The following is a 21,022-nucleotide window of genomic DNA, read 5'->3' as shown; positions in this document are numbered from 1 at the left end:
ACGGGAGACCATAAGATGTTTAGACATGAACACCTTTAAGTAAATACACTTAAAAGTTATTGCCACTCTTTATAAACACTTAATAGTGTTCACCTCCAAAATTAGGCAGGGCCATACTTGATAACCCTGGGGTAAATTTGTGTCCACCCATCCAAGCATCATGGCTAACCTTAAAGGCAGGAAAAAGTAGTACTTTGTTTGAAAGGTAGTGCTAACTTTTTCAGTAGGCTGGGAGTATGTCCTGCCAAGAACCTGTACTTCCAGCGTCTTGTTTATTTGTTGGTATAAATTTATGTTCCCAGTGTAGGTGATTGTAGAGCCTCTGGTTTTCAGAAGAGGTCAAATGGGATGATGAGGTCTTTCATGTCTCAAAGAAATTTTCATGTCACCTCAGAGCAGCTGATAAGCTATAGTCTGTCTCTCGGGACAGTTATAGATTTTAAAACCTTTAATTTTGTTTGTTTAAAAATTGTTGGGACCTTTCCATTTGAGCAATATGCTTGAATTTGTGCATACGAGAGAGTATTTTATTGAATTATGGGTCTGATAAGAGAAGTGTACATTGGTAGCATAACTTCTTTGGGTCTTGAAGATTTTCCCTAGGAAATTAACTAGGCCAGGTGGTATCATTTCTAACCTATGGTAGAAACATGATAATTGAATAAGAGAGCGTTGTCCACATAAATACACAGATCACTTACGACTGCATCTGTTTGAAGAGGAGTACCATGTATTCCATATGAAGTAGAAGCAGCTTTTTTGCCGAATGCTACCATGCTACACTTTTTTGCTGTTACCTTGAGACCATTTTACCACACCAGGTATGTGTATGTATTACAGCCTTTGTTGGAGCAGATTAGTATCTGTGGATCAGTGGATACGAACAAAACAGGTGAATAATAATAATAAAAAAAAAAAAAAAAGCAAAGAAGAGGGATGTCTAGGATTAAGTGATAAAGTTGGAAGAAGGTTATAAACAGTGACATTGACAGATTTCCGTTTGGCAAACAAGAAATATTTTACTATATAGGAGCAGTGTGGGCTTGTTGGCGTATGTTTGGGGGCAGAGTTGTAAAAATTGTTAAGTTTAAAAAAGGTTCCTCCACTGGTGGCAAGCATGCAGGGAGAACGGCACACTAGTAGTAATAGAGTGTTTTTATTTTTAATAAGTAGTGATGTAAGGCACAAGAAACTTCATGGACTGAATAGGGGTAAAGTCAAGAAAAATTAGTTTATAAATGGTAGAGACAAAGGTAAAATTGGCTGTTCTGTGTTATGAGTTGGGTATGTACCTGTGAAGACTATAGTGAATTGTATGCATATATATTTTATTTTGTGCTTTTCGAAACTGGTTGCTGTTTGCGGATTGGATGGTGATAACTTATGAATTACTTCCACTGTGAATAACTGAGAAGTGATCATCCATAATCCATCTGCTCAGTCATGGTTGTTTGAGAATATGCTTAACCTATACACCCCTCCCACAGGTCAAACTAATAATTTCTGTAAAGGATTAAACCCTCCCCTGCATCCCCCATGTAGGGACAAGCCTCCAGTCCCTCATTTATGTACTAATTCCTTGGTCATGCAGTAGTTAGAAAAGAAAAAAAATTCAAGCTCCCTAGTACTGTACATAGTAATTCTGCTTTACTTACATGTAATGGGTAAGGGCAGCAGAGAAAATGAAATGTGACCATTCAGTTGTGTTTGGGCAGTTGGACACTGATGAGATGACTGTTAGTTATGCGAAGGGGAAACCAAATGATCCCATCAGGCCCCATTCTGTGGTCTACCTTTTGTTCCAGGTGGTCTGTTGAATCCTTTCTTTTGTAAGGCTTAAGTATGAGCATAAAAAGATGCTGCTGGAAGAATTATACTCTGTAGAGCTCTCTGTCCCTTACCTGTCTTCAATTCCTTATTTTTCGTCTTTTCCATCCATGTGTTTTGGAATACTTGTCATGTTTTTAACTTGTTGCTTTCTCAAGCAATGCATTCCAGGGCTCCACCACACTGTCTTTTAGGTAGTAATTTTTTGAGGTCCTCTTCAGATTTCTTCTTTCCAGCAGTCACCTTTGCCCACGTCCGTCCTTTCTCTTCATTTACCCCACTTCCACTCATTCAGTGAGAATGTGGTTGCTTGTCATAACACCTCTAATCTCTTAACTAGTGGTTGCATGCAGAGCCATTTTAAAATTTCCTTCATAAACCAATGCCCATCATTTTGGTACCTGTATTGCATGCTTTCTGTCAACTTAATTCCCGTCCCCCATATGGCCATCACAATTGGATACAGTATTCTAGATGTGGTTTTACTAGTATTCTGTACAGTGTAAGTATGACTTCAGCATTTCTGGAACCCATTCTCCATTTATTGTGAAGCAGCACCTGTTGGCATTTCCAACAGCGTTTCCATAATTAACAAATTGTCTCCTTTAGCCTAGAGTCCAGGGTCTAATTCCTTCAACATCCATTTGCCTATTGCGAGTCTGAGCAATTCAGTTAACCAGACAGTGATCCTGAATCACCCCTTAAAGGAGACACTTGTGTCCAGTGGCTCACCAGTTTAACAAATGCATAAAGTAAAAAAAAAAAAAAAAAAAGGTTGCATTGTTAAAATATGATGTTCTGTAGTCCTATCTCACCTTCATTCTTACATATGGGATCGGAGCCTATCCTTGGCTCCAAGTCATTGTATTTACAAGCTGGAGTTGGCTCAAGGCTAGGTAGGTATCCCATGGTGCACCAGTACAATCCCCAAATCTTGTTTGCCGCGTCGACGAGTTTGGTTGTGCTTCTCTTTAGCTCTGGCTGTTTTTTGAATTTATTCAAAAAAATTTGTATTTTTAGTCTAACCTGTTATATTGTAGTAGTTTGCATAGTTAGTGTAGTTGTTTAGCATAGTTAGTGTAGTTACCTTTACATTTGCACTTTGTGCGCACTCTTTTGCTAAATTGGCCTTTTGGCCTTATTGGATTTGGTATCATGTGTGCTACTGTTAGTGTTATTAACATAGTTCACTATTTGTAGGTGCCTTTTGCGCTTAGTTGGTGTGTTTAATAGGATTTAGGCAAAATTTTTGGTGGATTCCCGGTCGCAAATTGTTGGCGTAGTTAACAGAATGAGGTTCTGTTCTGTTTGTTGCTTTAGTCATAAGCTTCTTAGTAGTGTTGTCAGAACTCGGTTCTGCCCTAGTTACTATTTGTAAGTTTCACTGTTTTATGGTTGAGTGTGACTTTCCTGCCTTTGTCTCTTAACTTGGTCTGTTTTAGTTAGAAGACCTAGTTGTTTTCCACTCCTTTCCTTGCCCAGGCTAGGCCTGTTTAAGTTAGAGGACCTAGTCCTCGTGGTGTCTTTCTCTTTCTGCAGGGCTAGGCCCATTTAAATTAGTGGACCTAGTCCTCCTCTCCCTTTCTTTTTGTGTGCATGCCTTTTGTGAGAATGTCCAAAGTTAGCAAGGACCATAAGCCATCTGGCTTCAAAAAATGTATTAAATTTTCGCAGAAAATGTCCATTACGGATGGCCACAGTAACTGCTGTCTAGGGGCCATGCATTTACAGGAAACCTGCTTATTTTGCCACTCGTTTAGTCCTAGGGTGCTGCAAGAACATAAGAATAAGCTTATCCTAAAAGGTCTTCTTAAACCTTCCTTTGAGGAAGATCTGGCTAGCTCTTCCTCTTCTTCTAGATCTCAGATCTAAAAAGGAAAAGTCCTCTAAGAGGCCGTCCCCGGCACTGGCTGGTGTCTTGCAACCACCTCTTAAGATCACGAAAACGGCTGAGTCTTCTGCCTCTTCGGCTCCACAGATCTCAGTGCGGATTGAGAGCAATACTCTGACTACAGGGGTTGGTTCAAAGTATTTTGGAGCTGACCTCTGAGACCATTTCTCAGAGCCGGTCTGTGGATCCTCTACCGGCCCCTGCTATATTAAAATCTCCAGTACCTCAGAGATCCCGCTGTCCTACATCCAGGTCTTCCCGGAGTTTATCGGAAGAAGATGTGGGGAGGGTAGTGCTGAGACTGTTGAAGTCATCTGCTTTGCCTAAATTACTGTTGGCTCCGACCCAGTCGGTTCCGGAGCCACTTGGGTCCGTTCTGCCCTCTGCGATCATTCCTCCTCCGAGCCATGCTGGTCTTTCGGAGCCAGAGTGTTTGGTACCACTGGTGGAACCTTCGGTTCCGGCTCCCCCTGTGGCTGCTTCAGAGCCGAGTTCTGCTCCGACACTTTTGGCGCCGTCCGTAGTGTCTTGGGGCCAAAGCTCACTGGTCGGCTCTGACAGGGATGCTTGGAACCGATCTTCGGTTCTGAGTCTTCCTCCCGGTGCTTCAGCTAGGGTGAATTTGGACCCTATGTCTATCTCAGAGCCGATGGCATCCTCGGTCTCCTTGGAGCCGGGGAGGTCTTTGGAGCCGAAGAGGTCAGCATTCGAGGTGATGAGGAGTGTGCTGTCAGCTCCTACCGGAGGTACCGACACTCTTCCCCCTAAAGCACCTACTTCTGTCTCCGCTCCTACTCCCTCTGTGGACAGCAGAGACCCTCAGCCTCAGAGCCACTGGCTGGTGGTCCCCACTCTTCCGAGACCTCCTCGGAATGTCCTTCTGAGGAGCCCCCGCGGAAGAGAACATGTAAGAGGAAGCATGTAGACTCCCAGGATGAGTCTCTGACCTCTGACACTGACCTCGAGGAGTCAGAAGGGTCCCCCAAGTCGTCCTCTGATGATGTCTCCTTCATAGACATCCTGGAAATCCTTAAGCAGAGCTGCGGTTGGCCCACTGTCACCCCTTCTGATAAGGAGTCGGTGTCAAAAGCTTTTGGGTCTCAACCTTCAGCCTCTTGGGTGTCTCCACCTTTCGACAAACTGATGGAGCTAGTTAGTTGAAAGGTGCGGGATACTCCTGATGCCATGGAGCCAGTCCCCAGGAGACTGAATAAGTTTCTTTCTGCCCCTCCTGAGAAAGATTTCTTGTCTAAAGGTGTTCCCGTAGATGCCATGGTGGTGGCGGCGGCCACTAAGAAGGAGCTAGCTGAGACATCTTTCTGTTCATCCTCCAAATAAGGAGTCTCAAACAGTGGACAGATACGAGAAGCGTATCTTTAGTTCAGCGGCATTTACCCTTAGATCACTGAACTACCTTACTCACTTCACGAGACTTCAGAGAGTTTTCCTTAAAGAGTTAGGAGATTCACTACAAGGTATATGTACTGAGGGAGTCCCTGACAAGGTTTCTGCCCAGTTGTCCACCTTGAACTCTATCGTCAGTTCTTCCATGTGGCTTATTTGGTATGCATCCGATGGAGTGAGTAGAGCAGCGGGTTTAGGAATTTCCAAGGCGTTATTCGTGGATGCGTTTGTCTAACTTTGCGGAACCGTTCAAGTCTACCTTTACCAATGCCCCCTTCAATGGTTCCTCCCTGTTTTGATCCAAGGTAAAGGACACTCTCACCCAGTGCGAGCAAGAAGGAAAAACACTCTGCCATGGGAGTGCATTTTACTGTTCCCTCTAGACCATACTCTAAGGATCAGAGGGGCAGTAAAATGTGGTTCAAGAAGTCCCAGAGGTTTTTCCTGGATGCACAGGGTGACTCCTCCTTCAGAGGCAGAGGAGGAGGAGGAAATGATAGACGTCGCCCTAGAGGCAGGGGCGGTCCGCAAAACCAGGGAGGTAGCAATTCCTTTCGGGGCCGGCCTTACCAGCGCTCCTGATGTGGGGCCCGACTTGCTTTTCTGGGGCCGATCGGGGGTCGCATTTCTTTGTATCCAGAAGCCTGGCTGGGTATCACTCAAGACAAGTGGGTACAAAGAATTATTACCAGAGGTTATGTCATACCCTTTTCCCTTCCACCTGTTGTTCCCAAGAAAATCCCAGATGTTCCACCCAGTCACAGGGATCGGGCAACTGTAGAGGTCAACAAGTTGCTGTCAAAAAGAGTTATCCAAACTGTCCCAGCAGACCAAATATGATCCAGAACTTACTCCAGATTATTTTTAGTGCCGAAATGTACAGGGGACTGGAGGCCTATTCTGGACCTCAGCATATTGAACAAATCAGTAAAGAAGGACAAGTTCTGGATGGTGACACTGCAGTCTATACTCCTGTTATTAGGGAACGACAATTGGATGTGCTCAATAAATCTCCGAGATGCCTACTACCACATGAAAATGGACAGGGTGTTGAGGAGTCATCTACGCTTCCGGCTGGGAGCCAGTCATTACCAGTTTCTTGCTCTGACCTTTGGCCTCACCACAGCCCCCGGGGTGTTCACCAACTGTATTGCAGTACAGCTCACCTGAGACGTCAAGGATTCCAAGTGTTTCCGTATCTGGACGACGGGCTCTTGACCGCCCCCACCAGGCATTTACTTCTTCAGACCAGGGACGCTACTATTCAGCTTTGTACCCAGCTGGGAATTTCTATAAATTGGGAAAAACCTGCCTTATTGCCTTCTCATTCTGTGATTTTTATAGGCGCAGAGATAGACACAGTAGACATGTTGCCTCGTCTTCCTGCTGAAAGGGCACAGAATTTGTTTTTTTTATTTTATTTATTTATTTATTGGCATTTGTTAACCGGGTTAGTCCAACTGGGATTTTGTCCCATTTTCAGTGGAGACCCGAGGAGAAAAGCTCCAGATAGTACAATAAAACATTACAGTAATAGACAAGCACAGCAAACAATAGAAATAAAACTACCATTACAGTAGTAAAACAATAGAAAACAACACTAACAGTTAAATGACAGCAATTTTTTTTTTTTTTTTTCATCTTCTTCCCTTATGAAAGGTCAAAGCCAAGATTATTCTGCAACTTCTAGGGACCATGGTTTCCACAATATTACTAGTGCCACTAGCCAGGTTACACATGAGAATTTTTCAGTGGCTCCTGTTGTCCCAATGGTCTTTTCAGCACCTCCCATTATCTCATCACATTCTGTTGACAGAATCTTGCAAGAAGGACCTCCTTTAGTGGACACTACCCAATCAGTTAACCATGGGCACCTCATTTGTCCCTCACCAACCCGTTGCTACTGTGACCACGGATGCCTCACAGATAGGGTGGGGAGGCATTATCTTGACAGGACTGTGCAAGGCACATGGCAAGTTCACGAGGCTCACCTGCATATCAACGTTCTAGAGATAAGGACGGTGCTGCTGGCGTTGCAAGCACTCCACGACATTTTGCCTCTGGAGGCTATTGCAATACAATCAGACAACATATCGGTAGTATGTTATATCAAACTGGGCAGAACCAAGATCTTACCCACTTTGTTGAGAGGCCATGCGAGTTTGGAAATGGGCGATAGCGTCCCAGCATTTTCTGGTGGCAATGCACATTCCAGGGACAACCAACGTGATAGCCGACAAGCTCAGCAGGGCAATCCTTATGCCTCACGAGTGGTCTCTGAAACAGGAAACAGCGGAACAGATTTTCCACAGATGGGGGACAGCCTTGCTGCGACCTCTGTGCCAGTCCAATCAATGCCAAATGCAGCAGCTACTTCTCCCTCATCCCCCCTCCGGGGGAGTCACCGGAGACACCCTTATTCATGATTGGCCCCTGGGTCTCCTGTATGCCTTTCCTCACTTTCCTCTCATTCCCAAGGTTATTCAGAAAGTGAAACAGCTGGGAAGCAAACTTATCCTCATTGCTCCTTACTGGCCTCGTCAGGTTTGGTTCCCCTTCCTCGGGCTTCTTCTCCTGGACGATCCTTGGATCCTGGACTCCGTTTCAGAACTGTTGACTCACGTCAGGTTTGCTTCATCCCACCTTACACACCCTCAGTTTGACAGCGTGGCTGCTCCAGTTCCATCCCTAGTCAGGCTTCACGACTTCTCAACCTCCGTGACTCTTGTGACTATTTTTATGTCTTCTCATAAACCTTCTACTAGGAGACTATTCCAGTAAATAGAGAAGATTCTCTATCTGGGCGGAGAAACTGAATGTTGACCCTTACACTGCCTTCAGTCCAGTGGTTTTGGAATTCCTGTCTGAGCTTTTTCACCAGGGATCTGCGTCTGCCACTATCAGAGTTCAATTGGCAGCGATTTCAAACTTTCATCTAGGTTTTCAAGATTCAAATCTGATGTCACATAAGCTGTGCAAAACCTTTCTTAAAGGTGCCACTTTAAGACCCCCCCCATCAAGAACCTGTTGCCTCATGGGATTTAAATTTTGTGTTATCCAAATTGACTTCTCCGCCCTTTGAGCCTTCCCATTCATCTTCTTTGAAATTCCTGTCCTGGAAGACTTTGTTTCTGGTGGCCATCACGTCAGCCAGACTGGTGTCAGAGATGCAAGCATTGTCTGTTAAACCCCCTTATCTGATTTTTCACAAGGACTGGGTGTCCCTTCGTACTAATCCCTTCTTTGTCCCCAGGGTCTGTTCCCATGCCACTTTGAATCAATCCATCGAGCTTCTGATGTTCTTTCCAAATCAATCCAATGCAGCTGACAGGTTTTATCAGCTGGATGTCCATAGACAATTACGTTTTTATTTGCACCGGAGTCAGATCATTTATTCATTTCCTTCTCTGAATCCAGGTCAGGTTTACCAGTTTCCTAAGTGACACTCTCTAATTGGATTTCTAGCTGTATAGCTTATGTTTACAAGTCTGAGGTTAGACCTTTTCCCTTTAAAATCAAGGCTTATTCTACCAGATGTCAGTCTACCTCTGCAGCCTTTCAATTTAGTTATGATATGTTAACCTCAGGGCTGATTGTCTGTTAGGAGGCACAGCCTGTCACAATTTTTAGTTTAAATCCAGTTGTTTTATTCCAGTATTTGAGAGTATATTTATGGTATGAGCTGGTTAGAATGCGGTTTTCTTTTTTTTTTTTTTTCTCATTTGATTAATCCAAATAGTATATGCTCAGCTGATTGTTGATTTTTACGCAAATCATTTAATTGTATTCTGTGAAATGTAAATTGATGAACATCATTTTCAGTAAGTGCAGCTACCTCAGCATTTCCAGAGTCTGAAAAATTAACAGTTGCCATTTTCATTACTAAGACTGAGGCTTTTAATTAAGAAAATTCAGCCTGTATTCTTCTCCTTTCCATAGTAAAAAAAATAGGAAAAATTATGTAATACAAATTACAGCTTGCATATCTAGTTGTGCATTCTTGACAATGGCCAGAATGACAGCCGTTTGGTTTCATTTTGATTGTGTTACCTATAACATGGGCAGTGATTTCTATAATTGGTGCAGTCCTTGTTGACCTGACATAAAGTATTAGATTTGTTCAATCACAAACTCTTATTTTGTGATTTGTTTTTGTAGTTTATTCTGTTTTCTTTATTTTTTTAATCATTGATAACTGTAAGTGCGTAATTCAAAGAACTTTCCATGTCCATATAAGAATCTCTCAGTCTCAACAGTTTTTGTGTAGAGTTCTTGTCTCTTATCTTTTGTCATGTCCATGTAAGAATCTCTCAGTCTCAACAGTTTTTGTGTAGAGTTCTTGTCTCTTATCTTTTGTCACTTTGTTGATTAATGAGGCTAACCAGAGCCAGACCATAGTCAAATGAGGCCCTAGGTAAGGTAATGGATCAGTCCAATCCACACACAGCAGTCTGCACCCTCCCGCTGCCATTCCAGTGTCCCATTTTTTGTCTTTTTCTCCCCATTTACCATAAAATCTGTTTAAACCTGTCAGTGTGCAAACCATTTTATTCTTTACTTCAGTGTTCACAGATATTTAAAACGTTTATTTCAAATTTTATAGCACAGACACTGACAGACATTTGCTAAACAAAACAGTTTCGCAATGAAAACAGACTTAGGATAAACAGTAAACTTCTCTGCCCTTGAAACTCACATTCATTAAAATGGCATTGACACCCACATTCAAAGAGAATGCATCCACACATTGATGGATAATGTTTACCTTTGGGTTGTTTTCAAACTGTAGGTCCCTTGTACACAGTTTTAGGACCAGGTGTACATGCATATGTTGTTTGATTCACCTTCCTGATTGTGTTAAATTATATTCCACGTATAATACAGCACCACTTGTTAGAGTATGTTTTAAATTTGTAGTTTTTAACATTTTTTCCAGTAAACAATGAAACAAAATATATGAACCAATGACAAAACTGCCCATTTCAGAACATTTCAACCATAAAAGGCCACAAACTTCTGTCATTACAGTAAACCAATATCAGTCAATATGCACAATTTCTTCAGAAGTAAAAGTCATTTGAATAATTCCACATTAAAGAGATCTGTAACTAATGAATGAGTTGCTTCTAGCAAACAACTGTATATTTCAGTGTTTCATCTACAAATTCAGTGGCTGCCCTTGAAGAATAAATTGCATATGTTAAATTAAAAAAAAAATGGTAAGATGATAATATTACAGTAGGGAATTGATGGCAAAACAACAGGTTCATAGTAACTAAGCATCTCTTCCAAAAAAGGACACATTCAGAATGGCAGTCCCCCCAACCCAAGTACAACACATTATTAGCAATCCATCTACATGATATTGGAGTAGAAACCACAGCCTTGTGCATCAAAACCGAGTATGGTACCTGTTGTGCTGCTAACACTACTTTCAAGTTCTATAACAGATACACTGATGACCATTTGCTAAACAAAACAGTTGCAGATTGAAAACAGACTTAGCATGATCAGCAGGAAACTTCTCTTTCCTTGAAGCTCACAATTCCTTGAAAATGCACTGAAACTCCTTTTTTTTGTAGTCTGGTAGGTGGTGTACAGGATTTAGGCTGTTGTGTGTAACCATGGTATAGGGTTTGAGCCTGAGTAAATTAACTAACTAACCTGTCATCCCAAACCAAACCATTTCACACACACAACACACTCTCGCTCACTCTCTCCCCCCTAGTTATAGAACATTCATCCCTGCTTAATTCCATGGACAGAAGTAAGAAGCAGGCAGCAAATATGTTTAAATTCCACCAGCAGGGAATGTCTTGTGTTTAAATTCCATGGACGAGAAAAAGAAAGAAGCAAGCAACAGTAAGTGTGTGCATCAATGCAAGGAGAGAGACAGAAGGCATTCTTAAAGAAGAGCACTCTAAAAGATGATGTGTATTTTTTTTTTAATTAAAAAAATAAATGTTGTGGCTGTCCCCTGGCCATAGAGCCCATCCTAGCCAGCAGGCCCTAAGCAACTGCCTAGATCACCTAGTGCTGGATCTGGCTCTGAGGCTAGCATTATATCAGAAGGATGGTTATACCTAATTATCCATAATAAAAAGATTTTCAGAAACATTTATATGAAAAATTACTTATATGACATCCAAGAGCACTGATGGATCCAAGGAAGGCACAACTCTCCAGGTTAAAAACTTTATTTATTGAAGGTCATAAGCACTTTCACAGCTACTGCTGCTTCATCAGATAACAAACACATTAAACCAGAGTTAGCATTTAAGTGGAAAGTGAAAATGTTGACTCACATGTGATTTCACGCGAAAGCGCTTATGACCTACAATAAATTAGGTTTTTAACTTGGGGAATCGTGCCTTCCTTGGGTCCATCAGTGTTCTTTAATTTTGTTGGACTCTGCTGCTCTGGGAAGTTGTTGGTAGTTTTTCTTTGGCTTTTTACTTATATGACATATTAGGGTACAGATAGCTCATTTTAAATGTAACGCAATAGTTCAGATAGTTTTTGAGCATTTTTCCAAAACATTTATAAAGTATGTCCATTAATAAGATGTAGTGCAGCACTTAATATATAGTGAATTTTACTTCTGAATTAGTTTTCTTTTAAGCCTATAAGTAATCAAATATGCAGTAACTGTGCATCAGAAAGGGACACGTTAGTGAATGCTGAAACAGTTCATTTATTTGAACTAATTTAGTTGTGTAAAGTCAAAGCAATTGCATGTTAGGGCAGACAGTAGTATGTGGAAGTGTATAAATGCTGTATGAGTACTGAAACAAAAGGGACAATATACATTTGAAATTAAGAATAGATTGCTTGGTTATGTTTTTTGTATTGATGGAAGAACATGGTTATATTTCAATGTATGTGAACAAAAACTTGTAAAGTAATTTCAGTATGACAGGAAGAGCTAATCAATGTAGAAGGTGCATTATTCTATTAAATGTAGTTACAATTTCTAAAATGGATGAGCACACACGGGGTATGTTACTTTTTTTGCTGCTGGCATGGTTGACTGGGCAAACAAGACTGGGACTAGAAATGTATAATTTAGATAATAACATTCTAAAGGATTGAATATTTTCAGTTTGGTAACACCAACTTGATCTGTCAGTAAGAACATTGGATCTCACAGAGTGGCACCACACATTTTTTGGCCAAACTTGTCCAGGCTGTGTGGGTCATCCTGCCACCAAGCATGCACAGCAGTCACTGCCTCTAGTCCTGGCTCCAAACATGGGTTCTGGTAGCGCACTTGAAGTCAAAATCTGTGATATCTTTGTATAGTTCTGAACCATTAAAATTAATCAGATGTGACATAAAATAATTATGTATTATGTGAGTGAACTGCATAATCTAGTTGACTGTTGCCTGTAGAGCTGGGCTATAGATATACTAAGACTTTTGTGTTTGTCATATTTTATGAATTATATTCAGCATCACTTTCCACATTAGTGTTAATGTCAGTAGAACAAGAGTCTCTAGCTGTTATGTCGGGAATTTTTCCAGCAGTTTCCAGGAAAGCTGTTGGGTGCATGTGAGTTTTCCTTTCTGTAGCTTGCAGTCACATTCTGATGACTTCCTTTCTACTGGCAAAACCTTTAACTATACAGCATCCAGCTAGGGGCTCCTTTACTAAAGGGCAGCACCAGAATATCAGCCAAGAGCTCCTTTACTGAAGGGCAGCCCCAGAGTATCAGACAGGGGCTCCTCTACTGAAGGGCATCCCCAAATTATCAGTCAGGGACTCCTGTACTGAAGGGCAGCTCCAGAGTATCAGCCAGGGGCTCCTCTACTGAAGGGCAGCTCCAGACCATCAGCCAGGTGCTCCTCTACTGATGGGCAGCTCCATATTATCAGCCAGGTGCTCCTCTACTGATGGGCAGCTCCAGATTATCAGCCAGGGGCTCCTCTACTGAAGGGCAGCTTCAGAGTATCAACCAGGGGCTCCTCTACTGAAGGGCAGCTCCAAAGTATCAGCCAGGGGCTCCTGTACTGAAGGGCAGCTCCAGAGTATCAGCCAGGAGCTCCTGTACTGAAGGGCAGCTCCAGAGTATCAGCCAGGGGCTCCTGCACTGAACGGCAGCTCCAGAGTATCAGCCAGGTGCTCCTCTACTGAAGGGCAGCTCCAGAGTATCAGCCAGGGGCTCCTCTACTGAAGGGCAGCTCCAGAGAATCAGCCAGGGGCTCCTCTACTGAAGGACAGCTCCAGAGTAGGAGGGATGCAGCTTCCAGCTGAGGTCTAGTTTCTGAACTGATGCTGTGGTTAGAAGTAAGATCAGTTATTTGTGAATTGATGCTCTGGGTAGAAGTAAGACCAGTTATATCTTCCCTTTTCTTTTCAAGTTGCTGCACAACCTCTGGCTCCTTCCCCACCAGTGAGGTGACATTCCATATACCAAAAGTTAATTTTCCTTGTTAAGACCTATTGCATTTTAATTTGCCTTGCATTTGCTTACCCTGTGGCTGGCATCATACTCCCCCCCCCCCCCCACACACACACACGCACGTGTGCGCACATACACACACACACACACACACACACACACACACACACACACACACATATTACATACATACATACATACACCTTTCATCTTGCAGGAATTGAGCCCATATAGTGGTACCACACATTTTTAAGCAGAACCTGCCCAGGGTGTGTAGGTCACCCAGCCACCAACATACACAGCAGACACTACATCTAGGTCTGTCTGAAAAATGGGTTTTGATTTGCTTTTTTCAGTTGAGGTTCTCTGGTTATGTAATTAAACGATCACTGGAGTCAGTTTTCAGTTTTGGATTGGTTGTTTTTCTGGCTCCTACTCTTTGACTAGTTTGCCATGGTGACCTTACCAGGAGCACAGTGCCACAATCAATGTAACTCTGAGAATCAATGATGCGCACAAGCCTGTCTACTGTGTCCTGGTCCTGATATCCTGGAGAGCTACTTGATTTATCAAAATCTTTTGCTGTAAATCTTTGATGAAAAAGAGTTGACTTTTTTTTATTTTTTATTTTATTTTTTTAATGTAGCAACTCAACAAATGCATTGTTCTCAGAGGAGTGACCTCCATTCAAATAGTTTTCAGAGTTAGTCAGGATTTCAGGCTTGTATTTTCAGAAGGTATTTGGTCAGATTCTACATTCTGTTTGTAAAGTCATTTTATGTAACATTCAAAAACCTTAGCATGATGAATTTGATGAAAAATTAAGAATAAACAGTTCTTTAATAGAAAATGATTGGATGTTGTTAGGTTCATAGATTACTACTAGGCTAACTGCCCTTGTGAGCTATGTTAAGCCTAGCCAGTTACCCCATGTGAGAAACAAACCCTGTATTTTGTGTTTGTAAGGTAAACACTTTAACCATTATACCAACTTTTCAACCCAGGGGGCTACCGTGAAAGGATTTTGTTGTGTGACCATGACCAGAAGTTGTGGTGGGTTCTTTCTCAAACGACTTGAGTGGAAGAATAGGGGAATATTATAGAAATGTTTAGTGCTTTAGGGGAGTATACTGAGTGCTTTTGAGTGCTATCACAAAAGCTGAGATGAATGACAGTAAGATGGCACAATCTGAAGATGCAAGATGGGAGCTGAGGATTTCCACAGAAACAGTGGTATATAGTTAAAACAGACTTTTTGATTATGTTGAAGGCTTGATGAAAAAATTAATTAAATTACTGAATATGCTTGATAGACATAAAGAATGTTGTATGAGAGACTGAAAAATATGCTCCTCTTATTAAATGTACTGTGTAAGATCTCCTTTTAATACTGAAAGGAAATACTAAGGTCTGCTAGATTTTTATCTCCCATCTGAATTTGTTTTAAATTTTTGTGCCCAGTTCTAAATTTTTTTTGCCCAGTTCTAAGCAGGATCATAATCCAGGTCAGCACTTAATCATTGTGGAAAGGCATTGTCTAATTAATGTAATAAGCTTCCTGATTGGATAACCACAGCAGGAAAAGTGGGAGCAGCTCTGCATATAACATGCTCTTTAACTCTGTTGCAGTGTTTGACATAAGCCCATCCAGCTGGTTAATAGTCAAGTTCAAGAGCGTCTGAGAGTAGTGTCCAGCCTGTTGCACTGTAAGTTGTAGCTGTAGACAAGTTAATGAAGGAAGTAGCAATGGGGGTAATTTTAATGACCAGTTACACAGATTGTTTGATAGAGCCATAGATAAACTGCTGATGCATACTGCTGCAATACCATAGGCCTACTAGCTATTATTTTTCACTTTTTTAGGTGACATAAATTCAATTACATTAATAAAACTGTCAGTTGTTACAAACATGACAGTCACTAATATAGTTCATGTGTTTTCAATATTGGAAAAGAAGAGATGGGACTTGGAATTTTGGTCAGCTTTTCAGACATCTGAGAACTTATTTTGAGAGGAATGTCCAGAGTACTTTACTTGGAAAGGGGTCTGCCACAGGGAAGAGTACATGATAGCAAGGGAACTACAAACCCAATAAGAGGAAATATTAAGACATTGATATTTTTTCTAAAAATATAGTGATGTTCTGAAATAGTAATACAGACTTCCAGTGGACACTGAGATAGATGATGAGGCGTAACTGGTATGAAAGAAAGTAAGAAATTGTTATCCCTTTATCCATATAGATGATGATTGATAGGTCAAGATCGGAAGAACCATGTGGAATTCTGGTGATCATATCTCTGCAGAAGTCTCGGATGAAGGCAACTAAAATGGTATTTAATGAGTAAAACAAGTTGTGTAAAGACAGGCAAAAAGTGCAATATTTAAACTGTATGAGGGGATATGAAAGTATAGGTAGCGACATTTGGGTACCTTAAGGACTTCTGCAAAATACACAAGATTACTGTTTTACAGAGAAGAAAGTGCTAGAAGAAGAGTACATCATCTGAACATTTGAGAGTTTAGAGATAAGGGAGCCTTAGCATAAAAGAAAATCAATTTCATGGAAGGACACCAGATCAGCTGAACAGACCTCACCTCCACACTTCAGCATGGTTAAAATATATGTGGGGGGGGGGCATTAATTTGCAGAATGGAGAAGATAATTTGATCATATGTTCAGATTATAATGAGTATTAGTTATCTTTGCTCATCAGCTTAGCTTTTAAATATAGAAATAAATTTGTGGGTCCTAATCTTGTGTCTGTTTTTAAATTGGAAATCTAAACGCATATTCTTTTGTTTTTAGGTTCAGGATGTTACAGTTGAATCTTTAAATGGATTATTGGATGGAATCCAATGGATTTTGGAGGAAGCTGGAGTAAAGACTTAGACACTTCATACATACTATTTTGATGCGATCATTTTATGAATGCATTTTTCACACTTCATACATACTATTTTGATGCGATAGTGTATCATTTTATGAATGTATTTTTAAGATACATGTACAGCACTTTTGATTATCTTCAAATATGTTGCTTGCCATTACAAACGTTAAATATGCAGCATTCAGTGCGTAGTTGTTTAAAAAAATTGCTGTGTACATTGTGGATCTTGTAATCTGAAAGTTTCCAGTTTTTTGTTATAGTTTTGAAATGCACTCTGTAATTATTACCTTATTCAAAGATAACTCAGCAGGTCACCTAGTAAAACATCCTCCTCGGTTTAGGAAAACGTGACCAGTTCCACAGGGATCCATATTGGGTCCCCCCTTCTTTTGGCATTTATTTCAATAATCGCAACACTGACAAAAAGAATCTGTACCAGTGACTGCAAGTTGGGTGTACTTGTCAAATCAGCAAGTTATACATATTCCCTTCAAGTGGAGCCATCGTAACACATGACTCTGAGAAAGGGCTCACAAAAATATTAAGAAATGCAGGACCATCTTCAGTAAACAAAAAATTGCTGCTACTTACTGCATCAGTGACAACCTTTTCACTGTGTAACAGCTGTTGTCAGGAAATCTTTCAGTATGTCACAGTTAATCACCAAGAGCTTCTGTTTCAAAACTAGGGGAGTTTTTGTTCCCCTGTACACTGTCCTTGTTAGACATGTTATAGAATCTAACATACCCTTTGGCATCTATCTCACTAGACATATCAAAAAACTCGAAAGATCACAGAAGTTCCTAACAAAAAGACTCTCTGTCATCAAAACTCTTAGTCATCAGGAGAGGCTGGAGTCCCTGTCCCTTTACTCGGTGTCATACAGACTGTCTTAAGGGGAGACCTATTCCTTGCTTTTCTTGCTCTCAGGGATCCCATTATTCAAGACCTCCTTTTTTCTCAATGTGTCAAACAGTAAAACCAATACTGGATTAAGACGTCTGAAGGAATACATAAAACTAAATAAGAGAGAGAGAGATTCATTACCTAGAACCTCCCCTTGCTGTGGAATAGACTGTCCTTGCATGTCAAGAGGGTAGTTCCTTGTTTGCCTTGAAACATAGCTTAGACAGATGGATGGTTACCCTAAAATCTAGGGCTTTAAAGGCCTTACCATCCTTGAAAAGTTTGGTAGAGCCTGAGGGTAGTTATTGGCAAGACATACATGGCTTCTGATCTCATAGCTTTGTATTCCCTTTGATTTGTACGATTCACTGTAACTGAATGGTCCAATGAAATTGTTAGTCGGTGCTCTAAGGGCTGCATGCCTAGCTACATGTTAGTGAAGTATGTAACACAATGTTTTGTAAAGCACGTGTTAAAGCAGTCTCACTTTTCCTTAGTTCTGTCATGCGTGTTGGATAGTGCAACATAATTACCTTGTCCAAAATGGGTTTGACCCTCCTTGTATGCTAAAGGGTGCTGTTCCTAGTCCTGAACATATATACAGTTGAGTCCTCATATTATTCTTTAAACTGCAGCATATTACTATAGTGAAATCATAATATTAATAACTCAAAGAGGTTCACATAGTCCCCACTGAGGCCTGTAGCACCACACAGCAATAACGATGAAAATAAAGCTGTAGTTCTTTGAATCCAGAATTTTATTGTTATTGCTGTGTGGTGTTACAAGCTTCAGTAGGGACTACATGAACCTCTTTGACTTATTAGTTGTTCTTCAGCTTGCACGGTTACACACCTTTCAGTTGCTTTGAGAATTCATAACATTCCTTTTATTAAATCAGCTCTGCCATTCCACCTTCACTATGTTAACATATTTGTTGTTATCATTTAATTTTAGTTTCATGGACTGTCCGTTCTTCTTAGTAAGCTGTATTTCTTCTGTCCACTTTCACTCTTGTATCTTCACTGGTTGCCTTCCTAATGAATAATGGAGAATACAGTTTTTCCTTAGTACATTTTCTCTGTTAGAATGCTTTTCTTTTAATACTTTTATTTACATTCCCATTCTGGGTTCTTTCTTCTAATGTATATTTAATGCTTTCTGTCCTAAGTGCTTCCTCAGATGTTCTGTGAAGAAAATCAAACTGTAGCTGTTCTTCATTTCTGCTTGTTCCATATCACATCGGCTTTTTTTCTTCAGTTTTCCACATTTCTTGTCTCATTTACTTTCCAGAATACAAACTCATATTTATTTCTTAACTAAGTAGACCATTTATCTTTATCTGTTTTCTAACATTGATCTTACTATGCTTTTCAAATGAAAAATAAATATTATATCCATCCAGTGTTGTTGAATTGCATCTGACTTTTATAATACCCTCATGAGCAGCCAAAGCAATCCACAAAGTTTATTAGGCAGGCAGGGAATGGGAAGTAGATAGCCAGGAATTTCTTCCAGGTCATGCACATACTTATGCCTATGTGCAATTTAGAGTTGCCAGTCCACCTACAACATGTTTTAAGGATACAAGAATATCTAATGAAAATCTCTGTAAACACAAGGGGACCATGTAGACTCCTCAAAGAAGGCACCTTACCCAAGAACTGAACTGGAAAACATCTTGCTCTGCCATCCAGTATCAACATAGCTGTGACCTGAAACAGATTTTAACCTTTTCTTCCCCTTTCAGGTTAGGTCTCCCCATCTACCCTTGCCTGGCATTTGATTTTCTTCTGAGACTTTTAGTTCTCCTTGTTGATCTGTTCATCTATTTTACATAATTACATCTGGCTTTCCATTAGTATTTGTTCCTTTTGAAGTATTTGTGCTTTTTGTAAGTTGCTTTAATCACTCATTGCTTTCACTTATTTGTCAAGTGGTACTTTTATGGTTTTATGTCTGTAATTTTTCCACCTTTATAATTCTTTTAAATAAACCTTTTCCTTCTTCCATTTTCTAGTAAATCTCTTAGTCTCCCATTGTAATGAGCCCAGTAATTACTTTTTTATTAATTGTTATATTTATTCAGTGTTATATCCAGTATCATAGGTTCATAGGTTGGTACTAGGATATCGGCTCTAGGGCCTACGCAAGCCTAGCCATAACAATTCCGTGGATATTTCTTCCCACAATATTTACTTTCCTGGACCCCTGTCTAGCAGGGCGACTGACGTGATCCCCAGGGTGAATTTCCTTTCTCCCATCCAATCATCAGTGTTCCTTTTGAAGAGGGCCAAAGAGGCACTCTGCTTGACATGTATGGGCAGTCTATTCCAGAGTCTGGGGAGTCTCTGGGTCAGGAACCTATCCCTCCAGCATGTTTTGCTTATTGCGATGACAAGGTTTAGATCCCTGGAGCGTGTGGCTCTGAGGGATTGGGATTTCTTTAAGTGTAGCATGTCCAACAGCTCTGGGTTTGACATGGCCTTGTATGTTAAGCAGAGCTCGCCTCTGAGTAGACAATATGCAACAGAGTGTAGCTGGAGTTTTTTAAGGTGGTCATAGGGCATCTGCTTTAGACCTGTGATTCTTTTACTGAGGTATTTCTGCTGCCTTTCCAGTTGTTGCATATGTCTTGAGAGGTACATACCAAATGGGGCATTGTATTCTATAATGGGTCTAATGAGGGATGAGTACAGTGGGACAATGACCTCCTTTTTCTGGATGAAAAGCCCTTAGTGATGAGGTGTGCCACATAGAAGGATTTCCTGACTGTTGTGGCGATGTGGTTATCGAAGGTGAGACCAACTGTCCACCTGTGTCCCTAAGTCTCTTATCACACTTTCGGTCTTTAGTGTACTGCCACCTGTGTAGTAATTCACGGGTGCATTGAGCTTGAGCCCATGGCTCTGGCACCAAGCATCTGTTTCTGTAAGGCCCTTTTGTAGACTATCCACATCATTCAGGGATTCAATAATGGCTCCCAGTTTGCAGTCATCTGCGAACTTTGTTAGCCAGAATCCCTTATTGTTGGCCTCTACTTAAGAGCGGTCCCAGGACTGAACCCTGAGGTACTCCACTTGTCTGGAGCTGGAATTGGAGTCACCTACTTTTACAGTGTGGGTTCTGTCAGTAAGCCAGTTGGCAACCCATCGAGTGACGTAGGGATTATTGCTCAGCTTAGTAAGTTTATTTTTGTTTCCAGATTGGGGGATGGTGTCAAAGGCCTTGGCGAGGTCCAGATAGACTGTGTGGACTGCCTTACCCTCGTCCACGGCACTGGAGACTGATTCAAAGAAGTCAGTCAAGTTCAGGAAACACGATCGGCCCTTCACGAACCCAAACTGGGTGGGGTCCAGTGTTTGAAGGTTGCCAATGTCTTTTCCATTATAATACTTTCCATGGCCTTGCAGATCAGGCTTGTCAGACTGATGGGGTGGTAGTTTCAGGGATCCAAGGTGAATCCCCCCTTGTGGAGTGGGGTAACTGTAGCTGTGCGCCACTCAGTGGGCACGAAGCCTGAGGTGAGAGTATAATTAAACATGGTACTTAGGTGAAGTGCCAGTTAATTTTGTAGTTCATGTAGTACACAGCCCGGGATGTCATCTGGTCCCATGGATGCTGTATTCTTAGCTTTGGAGAGTGTGTTTTTTACCTGTGTGTCCATTATTACCAGAATTTGGCAATCTTCCGGTATTGA

At 41.1% G+C, this 21,022-nt stretch overlaps 1 protein-coding gene across 1 annotated transcript in view; it reads left to right on the top strand.

Annotated features, from left to right (window-relative positions):
• Positions 1-19,495, top strand: part of FBXO4 (F-box protein 4) — a 228,015-nt gene extending 208,520 nt beyond the window's left edge. Inside the window, exon 7 of the mRNA XM_044069774.1 lies at positions 16,335-19,495. Within this exon, the coding sequence (XP_043925709.1) occupies positions 16,335-16,418 (84 nt within the window). The 3' untranslated portion in view covers positions 16,419-19,495. The remainder of the gene's footprint in view (positions 1-16,334) is intronic.
• Positions 19,496-21,022: the final 1,527 nt, after the last annotated feature.

Source organism: Protopterus annectens, chromosome 1.part0 (genome assembly GCF_019279795.1).
Source record: "Protopterus annectens isolate FY-2018-M chromosome 1.part0, PAN1.0, whole genome shotgun sequence".
Taxonomy (NCBI): Eukaryota; Metazoa; Chordata; order Ceratodontiformes; family Protopteridae; genus Protopterus; species Protopterus annectens.
Note: the sequence above shows the minus strand (reverse complement) of the source record. Positions and strands in the feature narration are given on the sequence as shown.